This window comes from Thunnus thynnus, chromosome 9 (genome assembly GCF_963924715.1).
Source record: "Thunnus thynnus chromosome 9, fThuThy2.1, whole genome shotgun sequence".
Taxonomy (NCBI): domain Eukaryota; kingdom Metazoa; phylum Chordata; class Actinopteri; order Scombriformes; family Scombridae; genus Thunnus; species Thunnus thynnus.
In genome coordinates this window covers 8056652-8068675 of record NC_089525.1, presented here as the reverse complement: position 1 = coordinate 8068675, position 12024 = coordinate 8056652, and the positions used below count along the sequence as shown (strand labels likewise).

General features: G+C 38.6%; 1 protein-coding gene across 2 annotated transcripts in view; it reads right to left on the bottom strand.

Annotated features, from left to right (window-relative positions):
- aff2 (AF4/FMR2 family, member 2) overlaps positions 1-12024 on the bottom strand; it is a 169347-nt gene that overhangs the window by 116014 nt on the left and 41309 nt on the right. For both annotated transcript variants that reach the window (XM_067598612.1, XM_067598613.1), the window contains exon 2: positions 4263-4383. In XM_067598612.1, coding sequence (XP_067454713.1) covers positions 4263-4383 — 121 coding nt within the window. The remainder of the gene's footprint in view (positions 1-4262; positions 4384-12024) is intronic.

Sequence of the window (12024 nt, the reverse complement as noted above, 5' to 3'; positions counted from 1 at the left end):
ATTTACTATCATATAACACAAACAAAAGCTGCAACTCGTAGTTTTTCTTGAAAAAATACTGATACAATTAATCGATTATCAAAATAGTTTCCAGTTGATTGATGAATTGACTAATCATTTTATCATCAATCAATCAATCATTTTAAAATTAGAGCCTTCCTTGCAGATCTCACGTCAGCTACGGTAAGCGATCTATGTGTCATGTTCAGTGCATTTCATGCAAGATAAGTGCAAGAAAGTTGTGTTTCACTCAAATGTACAGACCAAATCAATTCCAATAAAGAGTATAAGTATAAAGTAGAATTTAAAAATCAATAAGCAGATGAACCTCCTAAATTTGCAACTTAAACGCCTTCAGAGCTAATTCCAATATTTTCTGATGCAACCTTAATGGAAGAGGAAGAAAGTAAATGTGAAAATATCTCAAATTACTGACATGCCTATTCAGGGCGGATCAATGTCATCATGTTCAACAGAATTAAGTATGGTACGTAATTTGTGGTGCAATTTTTACGTTATCGTTTAGGGACAGGAATGCACAGGAATAAGAACACAGACTTAAGACGACAGATTCTTGTGGTTGTGCGGTCCACAAAAAACCTCAGCTCAAATCTAAGTGACTGGAAGCAGCATTCATCTCTTGTATCACGTCTCTCTGCACTTCACTGTATCCTTCATTTTAACACTCTAATAAAGCAGGAAAACCATGAAAATACCAAAAGTGAGACATGCAGGGCAAAGACTCAAGCCTTATTTACAAAAGAATCATACAAGAAAGGAGAGGACTGCATTCAAATAATCTTAACAGATGTAATTTCTGTGTGTACACACACACACACACACACACAAACACTACACACCATAGCGAGCCAAAGTTAGCTGTGAATAAATTAGCCCATCTCTTCTCCATCTCCAGCTCATGAATAAAAGATCTGGTGGCTGAAGAGGAACAGAAAACACATTTACAGAGAGGCAAAATGGAAAACAGAGAAGGAGAGGATGAATACCTGTGTATGTGTGTGTGTGTGTGCGTGTGCATGTATGTGTGTATGTGTATATAGATCATCCCAAGTAGCTGCTAACAGCATAACACTCTTTAACAGGATTAGAAGAGGGATTAGCTAATAGCTGACAGAGAGAATGAACACTGGAGAACGAGAGTGAGAAAGACAGACAGAAAGTGACGGACACGCGACAGATATACAGGTAGAGAGAGAGGAAGACAGAGAGTGACGGCGAAATAAATGAAAAAGTGGCGAAGAAGAGAGAGACCGGGAATGATGGAAGTTCTATAAATCCTATGTGATAATGAAAAAGGGCTGATATAGATCTCTAAAGGAGCAGTTCAGTAAATTCAGTCAGCACTTAAACACAGAGAGAGTGCAGTGAGGTTGTGGTGGTCTTGGTAAATCCACTGAATTCTATGAAGTAAAGCAACACTCTCAGAAAAAAAAAAAAAAAAAACAACTGAAATTGTTAGTGTGGCAAATAAATCAGCAGAAGAAAGCAGCAAGGTGTGCCAGAGCCGTTTTTCAAGTTTAGCAGCAGCGAGAGATAAAGTGGGGAAGTGTATGGAGGGAAAAGATTAGTGGGAAGGAGCTGGAATATGAAACAAGTAAACATGTTATCCCCTGAATGATGCAGTCACCCCTTTGGGCCCGTCACTTACAAGATGCATCATCGCTCCAAGTTTTATCTGAATTATAGTTACCTCCAATGATGTTTTCTCTGTTAAGCCAATCACTGTAATTAATGAGAAATCCTCGGCACAGCAGCGGCGTTCAGTCAGGTGCTGGTGTGTGAAAGAATCCGAAATGAGGAATACATAAACTCACTCTCTCAATTGATTTTTTCTTTTTTTTTTTCATTTATTTCAGCATTTTTGAAAGCTCTGGTAGTTAATTGTTGTCGGTGATCATTTATTATATGTGATTATGTGAATCTAAATCGTATACTTATTGTAACTCAAGATAAACTATCTTAAAGCTGCTCAAATCAATATTTTTATGTTAACAACGGATCAAATGCAAGTATGTGATGTAAAAGGTGTCGCTCGTAGCGATGCGGTGTGGTTCGAGTGTTTTAGCATCTCAACTCATTGTGTTCCAGTTTTGTGGCTTGAAACTTTACATAAGTTCAGTTTCCAGATGCAGCAGGAAACTGTTTTTGAGCAAAAAAAAAAAGCTTTTCAATTAGCTGGTGAAAATAGTGGAGCAATTAACAGATTAAGAGCCAGATACTGTATTTCATTCAGCAGTTGTTGGAGGCCAGAAACACGACTCCAAATGAATGATAATGGTGCTCCGTGTCTGCTGGGTGTGTAAATGAGCAACTGTTTGCTAACACAGTCACAGTATCGACTTTATAAGGAGAAATTATAGAAATTATATTTGGGTATTAACTGAGGTGGAGATGAGCATTAAACCTTAATATTTCCATAGCATCAAGTACTGAAAAGTGTCAGTGTTGAACAGTTTGGATTAAATATTTAACAGATTCTTTGGCTTGTTTATTTCATCTTTGATCAGAAACTTTAGGCTATAATTTATTTAGGTAAAGTTTGTTATTTCTTTATCTAACAACTGATGCATTGAGCAGCAAAAACTAAGAAGTTCCAGTACTTGTAAAAATGCAAAAAAAAGTAGGTCCAATGCAAGCAAACCAATTTCTTATTTTGATCCAATTACTTTCAATTTTTAAGGCACTTAACATAGTTTCAAGTTTAATCAAAATAGCAGGAGAGGCTTCTGAGATATCCTCGCTCTCCTCTCACACACACACACACACATACGCATCCTGACCTCACCTCAGCACCATTAATTAGTTGAAAACAATTAGTTGGAGTATGGAGGCATTCAGGATTAGATTCATTATCAGAACAACCTCTTGCGTGCAGCCTTCACCCCCTGAACCCTTGACCAGCGTCTTAGTGAGAAGCCCTCGTGTCCTCTGTGTTCAGACACAGCAGCAGTTAAACACATTCTGTCAAGATTCAAAGCCAGTCTGTCCCAAGGTCGATACACTTGGCAGCATAACCAAGTGTTGAAGTGTCTGGCGGTGGCAAATGAGAGTTAACAGTCCAAAAACAATTTTATACACAAGGGCAGGAGAATGGCCATGAACTTCATGCATGGCTAGTGCACTTTCTGCTAAAGACAAACCCAAATCATGGCGCCTCAAGTATCTTAGAACAGAACAAACTAAAAGCATATGCTCGAGGGTATTGCAGCATTGGCCTCAGGGGGAGAACATGAGGAAAAAAGAAGAGAATAGCCTATAATGATCTCCTGTATAGGCCATCATTGGCTTTATCCTCCATGAAAGTAGCATTAAAGTGCATTGTGGTGAAAAAATATGTTAGGATAATTGTTGTTTAACAATAACAATTCCTTTCAGTTGATTGCTGTGAATCTGCACAAGGCGAAATTGTTTCATATGAGCCTAAATCACAGAGCGGGGCTGCTTTTTAGAAGAGAGAGGCTCATCCTCACTGATTAAGATGTTGTAAATTCACCCCATTTCCCCAAATGAAATTCTGGCGTCAGGTGCGTCCACTTCTCTTCCTGCGGATATCAATCAAAACTTAACAGCGAAACATAAAACTGTCTCCTAAACAGCGATGAGAGAGCACCCTGTGTAGAGAGAGTGTAAAGAATCACCGCCCAGCCAGGTTGTAAAGATGAGAGTGTGCTATGTACAGCTGACGTTAGCTTACAGCATTTTTTTGTGTTTCAGTCCTTTTTTTAAACAGTTACCTTTTGCTTGACATTGTGAAATTGGTTGTTTCAGATTTAAAGTGTCGAAAAAAGAGTTTTTGGGAAATAAACACTTTCTTTCTGAGAGTTAAATAAGAAGATTGATACCACTTTCATGCCGTTATGTACGGAGCTGGAGCTAAGAGGCGAATAGACAACGTTAGCATGGAAGCAGGAGGCACCTCAAAGCTGACTAATTAACATGTTATACATAATATGCTATATTGTCATACAAAAATGACAATTTGTGGCTTTAGGTGGAATTACATGCTGTAACTATTTATTGACAAACTTCCTTTATTCTATGCTAGGCTAATCACCAACTAGCTCCAGCTCAGTACTTCATGCACAGATATGAAGTACTTACTCTCAGAAAGAAAGAAAATAAGCCTATTTCCCAATATATTGAATTATGTTTAAATTGCATAATGATTAGGTTATATTTTATCTATATTACTAAAAATTAGGACCATTTTTAGAGAGGGATAGATAATCAATTGTTCCTACTTTATAAGGTTCTCCAAACAGGTTGAATCCAGTAGAGAACAGGTCTTCATCCTGTTGGACCTCCTGGTTCCTCCTCTCCCACTCTCTCCTCTTCAGGGCGCTGCGCTCCGACTCCAGATGACTGAAAGGGCACAAAGAGAAAAAAGCTTGTTAGCATCCCCCACTGAGGCCGACACATACTCTGCCACCAAAGAGAGCCACCAGTTTTTAATGAGATTCACTAACAAGTCATTTTTGGATCTGCAAAGAGCACTGAATAAAATTCTTTTCCTGCAGTGTGATTAGAGTAGCTGGGTCTCTGGTAAAGGAAAATAACAGGGTAAATTATGTCAATCCGCTGTCTGAAAATTACTTAAATTCTACAGCAACACAAAGACATAAACCAGAAAGGGAAAAGTGAGAGAAAAACAGAATTCTGGTTTAAGCAAGAAAGAGAGGAGGCTTTCTATAAAATAAGAAGTCAAGAGAGGGATAAGTAATGACAAAAATATCCAACCTGATTAATGAAGCTGAATGGTTTTAGGTTACTAATAATATTTAGACATGCCTACTAAATAAACCTGACTCTATTTACATCACTATTTATCTGACTTCCAACACAGGCCTGCCGTCCTCCGCTGAAGCTAATATCCTGATAATACCTTCTCTACTGAACACACAAACCATGAGCGAAGTGTGTGTACTGACATTTACAGAGAATATATATAATGTTTTCTATCACTTTGAATTCCTTTACACAATGTCTCTGACTGAGTTTAAGTATTTGTTTCACTCAGGTCTTTTATAAATTCCAGCAGCCTTAAGTTTGCTTTGCAAAGGGTGCTTGATCTTCACACACCAATAAAATACTTATCTCATGCTATTACTGACCTTTATCATCCAGAACTTTGTGAAAGCTCCTATATAGTTCTGCTATGTGTATCTGTATCTGCAGGAAGCAGAGAATATTTTTTGTCTACAGCTGAAAGTAAATAAACCTAAAAATTCATGAGGAATATTAGTGAGAAGGTTGTTTCTCTTTGAGTCTTCTTGTTTTGCAAAAAAGTGTGACTTGTGTGATTTGTCCACATACTATTTTCAAAAAAATGTATTTATGCTGAATTTATTGATTGGCTACTTGGGGCAGTGTAAAAAACTATAAACACAACATTGACATATTATCATGTTATAAATCTGTTATGTTAAATGTATTAGCAAACAATTACCTAGCTCAGTTACCTAGCACTGTTTTGGTCTCCATCAACTCTTGAGAGAAATATCTACTTCTTCTATCTGCTGAATGCTCCACTATGTTCACCGGATAGTCACTAACTTTGTCTGTCTGTTGTTTTCTGCTCTTTAGGTAGTGGTAGTGTTTTTTTAAACCAAAAAACCCTGCCTACTGTGTCTGGAAACAAAATTGATGAAAGCGGTGAGACTGAATCAGAACAGTAAAGCTGCAGGCCATCAAACTAAAACAATGAGATGGAAGACGCTAAAATGCTCCGTAGAGCTGAGAGGAGCTGCAAAGCTAGGTGATAATTATCTTGGGTTCATCACTGCAAGCCACACCTTTTAAATTATACAGTCACATGATCCATTGTTAATATATAAATACTGATTAGTGCAGCTTTGGTGGGTGTTCCAGTAAAGGCGGTGTTGTGAAAGGATTTAAGAACAACAATCATTCAAACTTTATTTGTATGGCACCTTTCATACAAGTTAGTGCCATTCAAAGTGCCTCACAGATGACTGACGAGCCAATAATAAGACAGAGCAAATGTAACAGTAAAACAATGTGAGACGAGAAATAAAAAATATGAACATGTAATTAAATAAAAATAGATTTAAAAACTATAATAAGAAAATAGAATGAAATTTGATTAAAAACTAGTAAAATAGATAAAACAAAGACAAATAAATTGCTAAGAAAAAAAAATAAAATAAAAATAAAACATAGTAATAAAAAATTTACAACATGAACACAATAAAGTTAATTAATAAAATGAGGTAAATAATGTCTATAAATCATTCAAATCAATCAAAAGCCAGTCTGAAGAAGTTTTAACGTTTAAAGATTTCAACACTTCCAGCTGCTCTCAGATCCTCATCAGACTCTTCCAGCAGCTCGGAGCATAAAAGCTAAAAGCTGCCTCACCAAAGGATTTAGTCCCGCACTTTGGAACAACTAAAAGACTCCAGAGGGCTTGAGGGGCCACACTGGTTCATACATTGTAAGCATATGAGACATGGGGGCTGGCGCAAGACCATGAAGAGCTTTAAAAACAAGTAAAAGATTTTTAAAATCAATAGGGAACCAATGTAAGGACTTTAAAACAGGTGTAATGTCTTCTCTCCTTCTGCTCCTGGTCAGCACTCAGGCTGCAGTTGTAGCTGATTTATAACTATATTGGGTAGACCAGATAGAAGAGCATTACAGCAGTCCAGCCTGCTTGATATAAAAGCATGCATTAGTCTCTCTGTATCACTCAGAGAGAGAAGTGGTTGCTCTTTGGCAATATTTTTTAGATGATAAAAAGCAGATTTGGTGACAAGCCCCATATGAGCCATAAAGTTCAGCTCTGAGTCAAAGACCACACCAAGGTTTCTTGCTTGTTGGCTCGCTGTCAAAGTCAAAGGGAATCTAATTTTGTGAGCAGTTTCTCTCTCTGAGCTTTAGAACCTAAACCTGAAATTCAGTTTTATCCTTTTTATCCTTGAGCTGAAAAAAAGCTTTGTGACATCCAGACATTAATATATAAAATCAATTAGCCCTGTGTCATCAGGAGGCACGGCCACATAAAGCTGTGTGTCATCGTCATAACTATGGAAAGAGATGCTGTGTCTCCCGATGACATCACCAACAGAGGCAAACATGCCAACCAGTCAGTAATAAAATGAAATATAATAACGAATGAACATATTTATGGTCAATCTGAACCAACTCAATAAAGTTGAACAGAAGGAACAAAGTGTCTGTTCCAATTACATTATTAGCCAGAGCTCCCAAGGCCAACCCAGTTTAAGTTTTCTATTTATAGTAAGGTTAATATGATGCAACATATGCCATTAGCTGGGTACTTTCATTCATGAGTGCATTCATTTTTAACGTAGGTGGGCCCAGTGGGAATTGAACTCCTAATCCAGGCACTGTTTATGACATGCTGTACCCACTGAACCACACACACACACTGCAAAGGACAGATGCATTTATGTCCTGTCACAGTGTCATTGGATGGGTCCCAATAAAATGTGCTTTTAATCTTTCAACATTCCTACACTCCTGCTATAAACTATGATTTCCAGGCCTGAAAGCCAGAAATGATTGCTTGTGGATATGATTCATGATTGTTTCTTGTGGCGTTTAAAATACGAGACAGCTGACAGTAAACAATCATCGGAATGATCGGAAGCAAAGGAGACTGGTCTGTGGGGAATAAAGAGTGTGGTGAACCCCAGGTTTTTAGAGCATTTACCTTACATAACTGTATATTTTTAGCAAAAACCCCTTTTACTGCACAGTTACCGAGCCTCCGCTGAGAAATCTACAAGCTGCCAGCCAAACTCGCATCTCAGAAGTACAAAGTAGTGTGTGTGCGCCAATGTGTGAGTGTGTGTGAGTACAAGTTATGCATGAGGCTGTGGCCTGCTGACCCAGGAAAGGGCATCCTGTTTTACCACATCCACTGCAGAGAGATGAGACAGGCCGGCTAATTAGCGATCAACACAATTAAAAGAGACTTTCTCTTTTTCTCTACCAGACCTCGCCTTCAACATTTAATCTATCAGCAAGATGTGAGTGGGAGGGAGAAAGAAGCAGAGAGGCAATGAGAGGGAAGGAGGAGGGTGAGGGGGGGGGGGGGTTGGGAGGGGGTGATCACAGAGACCCATGGGAGGGAAAAAAAAGACCCAGTTTCAGGGCAACAGACAGTTTCTTAAAAAGGAAAGAAAAATAAGAGAATGATGAAAGACGGAGTGGAGGGATGGGGAGAGGAAGGTAGAATGAGAAGAAGGGAGGAGCAAAAGGCGAGAGAGAGAGAGAGAGCGCGAGCAGTGGGAATTCCAGGCAAGATGATTGACAGGTTAGGTGTTTGTGTGTGTATGTTACAGCTGTACATGTAGATGTGATCACCGTGCACGCTGGAACTACTGGCTGACATGTGCATTGTCTGTCAGTGCAGAAAGATAAGTGACAGAGCTGTCACTACGACAAACACACATATACAGTACACACACACACACACACACACATGTACACAGTGCCGCAGTCCCCTGCCACAGATCACTGTCTCTGTCTCCGTCTGTCACACACCAGACATTCACACAGAGGGAATCAGGTCAGACGAGGTAATTAACACATCCAGGATTTATTTCCCAGCGTGAGGTAGGAACAGAGTGCAGCGCTACCTGTCACATACAGGTTAGCCTGCTGCCACTAGATCTTTTTTCACTTCACTGAAATTAAATCTTTTTCACAGGTTTTTGAACCATAGTGCTGCTGTCAGCCAGGTCAGTGAGAAACTTTACTGCTATGTGCTGTGAAATGGACTAAAGTCACTTTGTCCAAATCAAAGTTTTTGAAATGTACAAAACTGAAGCACAAAGTCAAAGTTTTATTATGGTGACTTTGCTAAGGAATCAAAATGTATATCCTGGGTGTTTTTTTTGACTTGTGCATTTTTTTGATTAAAATTGTCCTCACTAAAAACAAGAAACTTAAAGTCCCCCTACACTCAAAAATATGTTTTGCTTCTTGTTTCTTCAGTTGGATATTTGAGCTTCACTGCAGAATGATGTATGTGCACAGTCTGATTTCACATTTATCTGCCGAAAGTGGAAAGTTTCTCTGTGCTCATTGAAAATGTGAGTTTAAGGGGCCTACAAGAAATATTTGTGACGTCACAACTAGTTTGGAAGGTAACTGTATGCAAGTTACACAAGAGTGATGTGGAAACCTGAAGCCTCCAGTGCACAAACACTGAGAATGGACTCTATAGTGAAGTAGGAGACATCTATCTGACAGTGTCTTTGTAAGCATCTAAATAACAATAGCTCAAAATATCACTTCAGTTACAACAGCCAAACAGTCAAACAGCTCTTAGCTGGCGTTGTTAGCCGTAGCTGTACTGTAGTCCCAACTACCAAAACTAACCTATGTCAGTCAGTAACACCATTGCTGAATGTGACACTGTGCAGGAGCAGGTGCAGGTGTTGATATAACACGACCAAATCAGTGCTAACATCAACATTAGACATCCACTGCCTGAGTGGACGCTGGTTTGCAGAGCTTGCAAGCTTCCACTTTCCGAGTGAAATGGTACATTAGCAACACAACGTGTGCTTGTTGAAAAAAGGGAGAAACACAACCTGTATCAACATTCACAGGCTATGCAGGGCTATGACACAGAGTTGAAACGATTAGTCAATTAATAATCAAGAGGAGATTAACTATTTTGATCATTTATTCATCATTTTGAGCACTTTTTAAAGAAAAAATACCACATTCCTCTGGTTCCAGCTTCTTAAATGTGAATATTTTCTTGTTTCTTTAGTCTTCTATGATAGTAAACTGAACATCTTTAGGTTGTGGACTGTTGGTCAGGACAAAACAAGACATTTTAGGTTGCATTTTGGGCTTTGGGAAAAGGTAATCAACATATTTCACTATTTTCTGACATTTTATAAACCAAATGACAAATTGATTAATTGTTAAAATAATCAACAGATTAATTGATAAAGAAAATAACTGTTAGTTGCAGCCCGAATAAATATTTAAATTTTAGCTGGGTTTGAATCTCCATCTTCCAGATTTGTGATGATATCACATGTTGAAAGAACAGAGATGGCAGCTGGGTGTGTTAGTTTTTCTGCACTGCTGCCATGGAGTAATGTGATAGATAGACAGTAAAACACTCTATTTTAAAGAAAAAAAGAAAGAAAGAGAGAAAGAAAGAAAGAAAGAAAGAGGCGAGAAAAGAGGCAGATGATGGACAGACGGATGGACAGATGGATGGATTGCTGGGGATTAATAGCAGTGGTGATATCAGCAGTGGGCATACTGTCGATGCTGATATTTTCTGTGAATGAAAATGTAGCGATGGCAGCTTTCTTTCCTACCACTCTGCTTTCCTTCTGTGTGTGTTAATGTGTGTGTGCGTGTGTCTGTGTGTGTGTGTGCGGGTGCGTGTGTGTGTGTCCTGAAGTAATGCTGATAGCCAGAGTAAGCTCTGGGAATTTAATCTCAGCAGAGCTATGCTGTGCTCCCCTGATAACTAAACGCACACACACACACAAACACACACTCGTAAATGTTTCTAACACAGACTCATCACCCTCTCATTCACTTTCACTGCAGAGTTTCAGTAACACTCTCTTCCCCTCCTCAGCTACTGCTACTGAGGTATCCTTCAGCAAGGCACTGAACCACCAGACACCAGCTCAGTGAATAACCACAGGGGTTATTACAAAGAATATATAATAAATTAAACAGTTTATAATATGTTCTTATGGTAAAAATGTGCACGGAACAACACACAGTATTTTGTTTTATTTCTTCTTATATTTATTCATATTATATAACTACATTTGATGCCAGTGAAAAGAAAACCGGAGCCGCACAGCAGCCAGATGTTGAAGCCGGTCAGTGGATTGAGTTGAACATGTTGAAGTTTCTGTGTTCTGTCGTCAGTGGGAAGAAAGGCTGCGTATGTCATCAAGAGAGTTTCTGGAGTTGCTTCATTGAAAATCAACTGGAGCCTGACTTTGTGGACTCATGCTGCATTTGTGTCTTATGGGAATAACTGTCAGAACCGTTCAAGGCAACCACGTGGAAATATATTTTAACTCATTTGAAGCCATTTTGAGCAAAAGCTTTTTGAACGTTTTGGTCATTTACAATCAGCTTTTACACACTAAATACACACGCGACTGTGGCATTTTACAGATCATATTCTTCCTCAGGAGATGAAAAGCATTTGTTTTAACTGAAGTGAATGCGTCATTCATCATTTATCTCATATCCAAAATGAGGTTTTATAAATGGCACAGTGTGTAGCTAAAAGAGCACAATTATTGGATTAATTTGGAGCATAACAGTCACAATACTGGACACTGATTGGCTGACAGCATGCACATACACATGCACATTAGAAAACATGCTAAATGGAGGCTTTTATGTTTAAATGCTGCAAACTGTCCAGATAAGCCCTTTTCACAGCAGATATTTTAGCTTGTCATAGTAGGAAAGGCACAGGTGTTACTAATAACATTAACGATGCCTCTGCTCTATTCAAGTGTCCCAGTAAGCCATGACAGTATGACAAGTGAGCCAGCATGCTCAGTACCAGGACCCTGTTTGCACAGCAAATATACATCTTTTTTTATATGAAATCAAGCCGGTACAGTAGTTAAATCCTTCTGTTTCTTCTGGAATTACACTTTCTGAAATGAGCATCAGACCAATAAAATCTATGACAGCTTAATAGGAGATTGATGGCTGGGAAATAGCTTGAGTTTGGCAGTATTTCTCAACCTTCAGCCCACGTTGTGTTTTGTAGACTCGTGGCCCTGTAAACAAATAAATGCCAATCCTATCATCAGGCAAGAATATCAATATCAGATTATTATGCAAATTCTGAATTATGTTCCGTTTTTTTTTTTACTTTCAATGTCAACATTTTGAAAATTCTGGCTCATATGTCCACATGGCAACCTCAGTAGGTTAGGGAAAGATGGCGGTTAGGCTAGGCAACTTCAAACACTTGCTTAAATCGTGATAACAGTT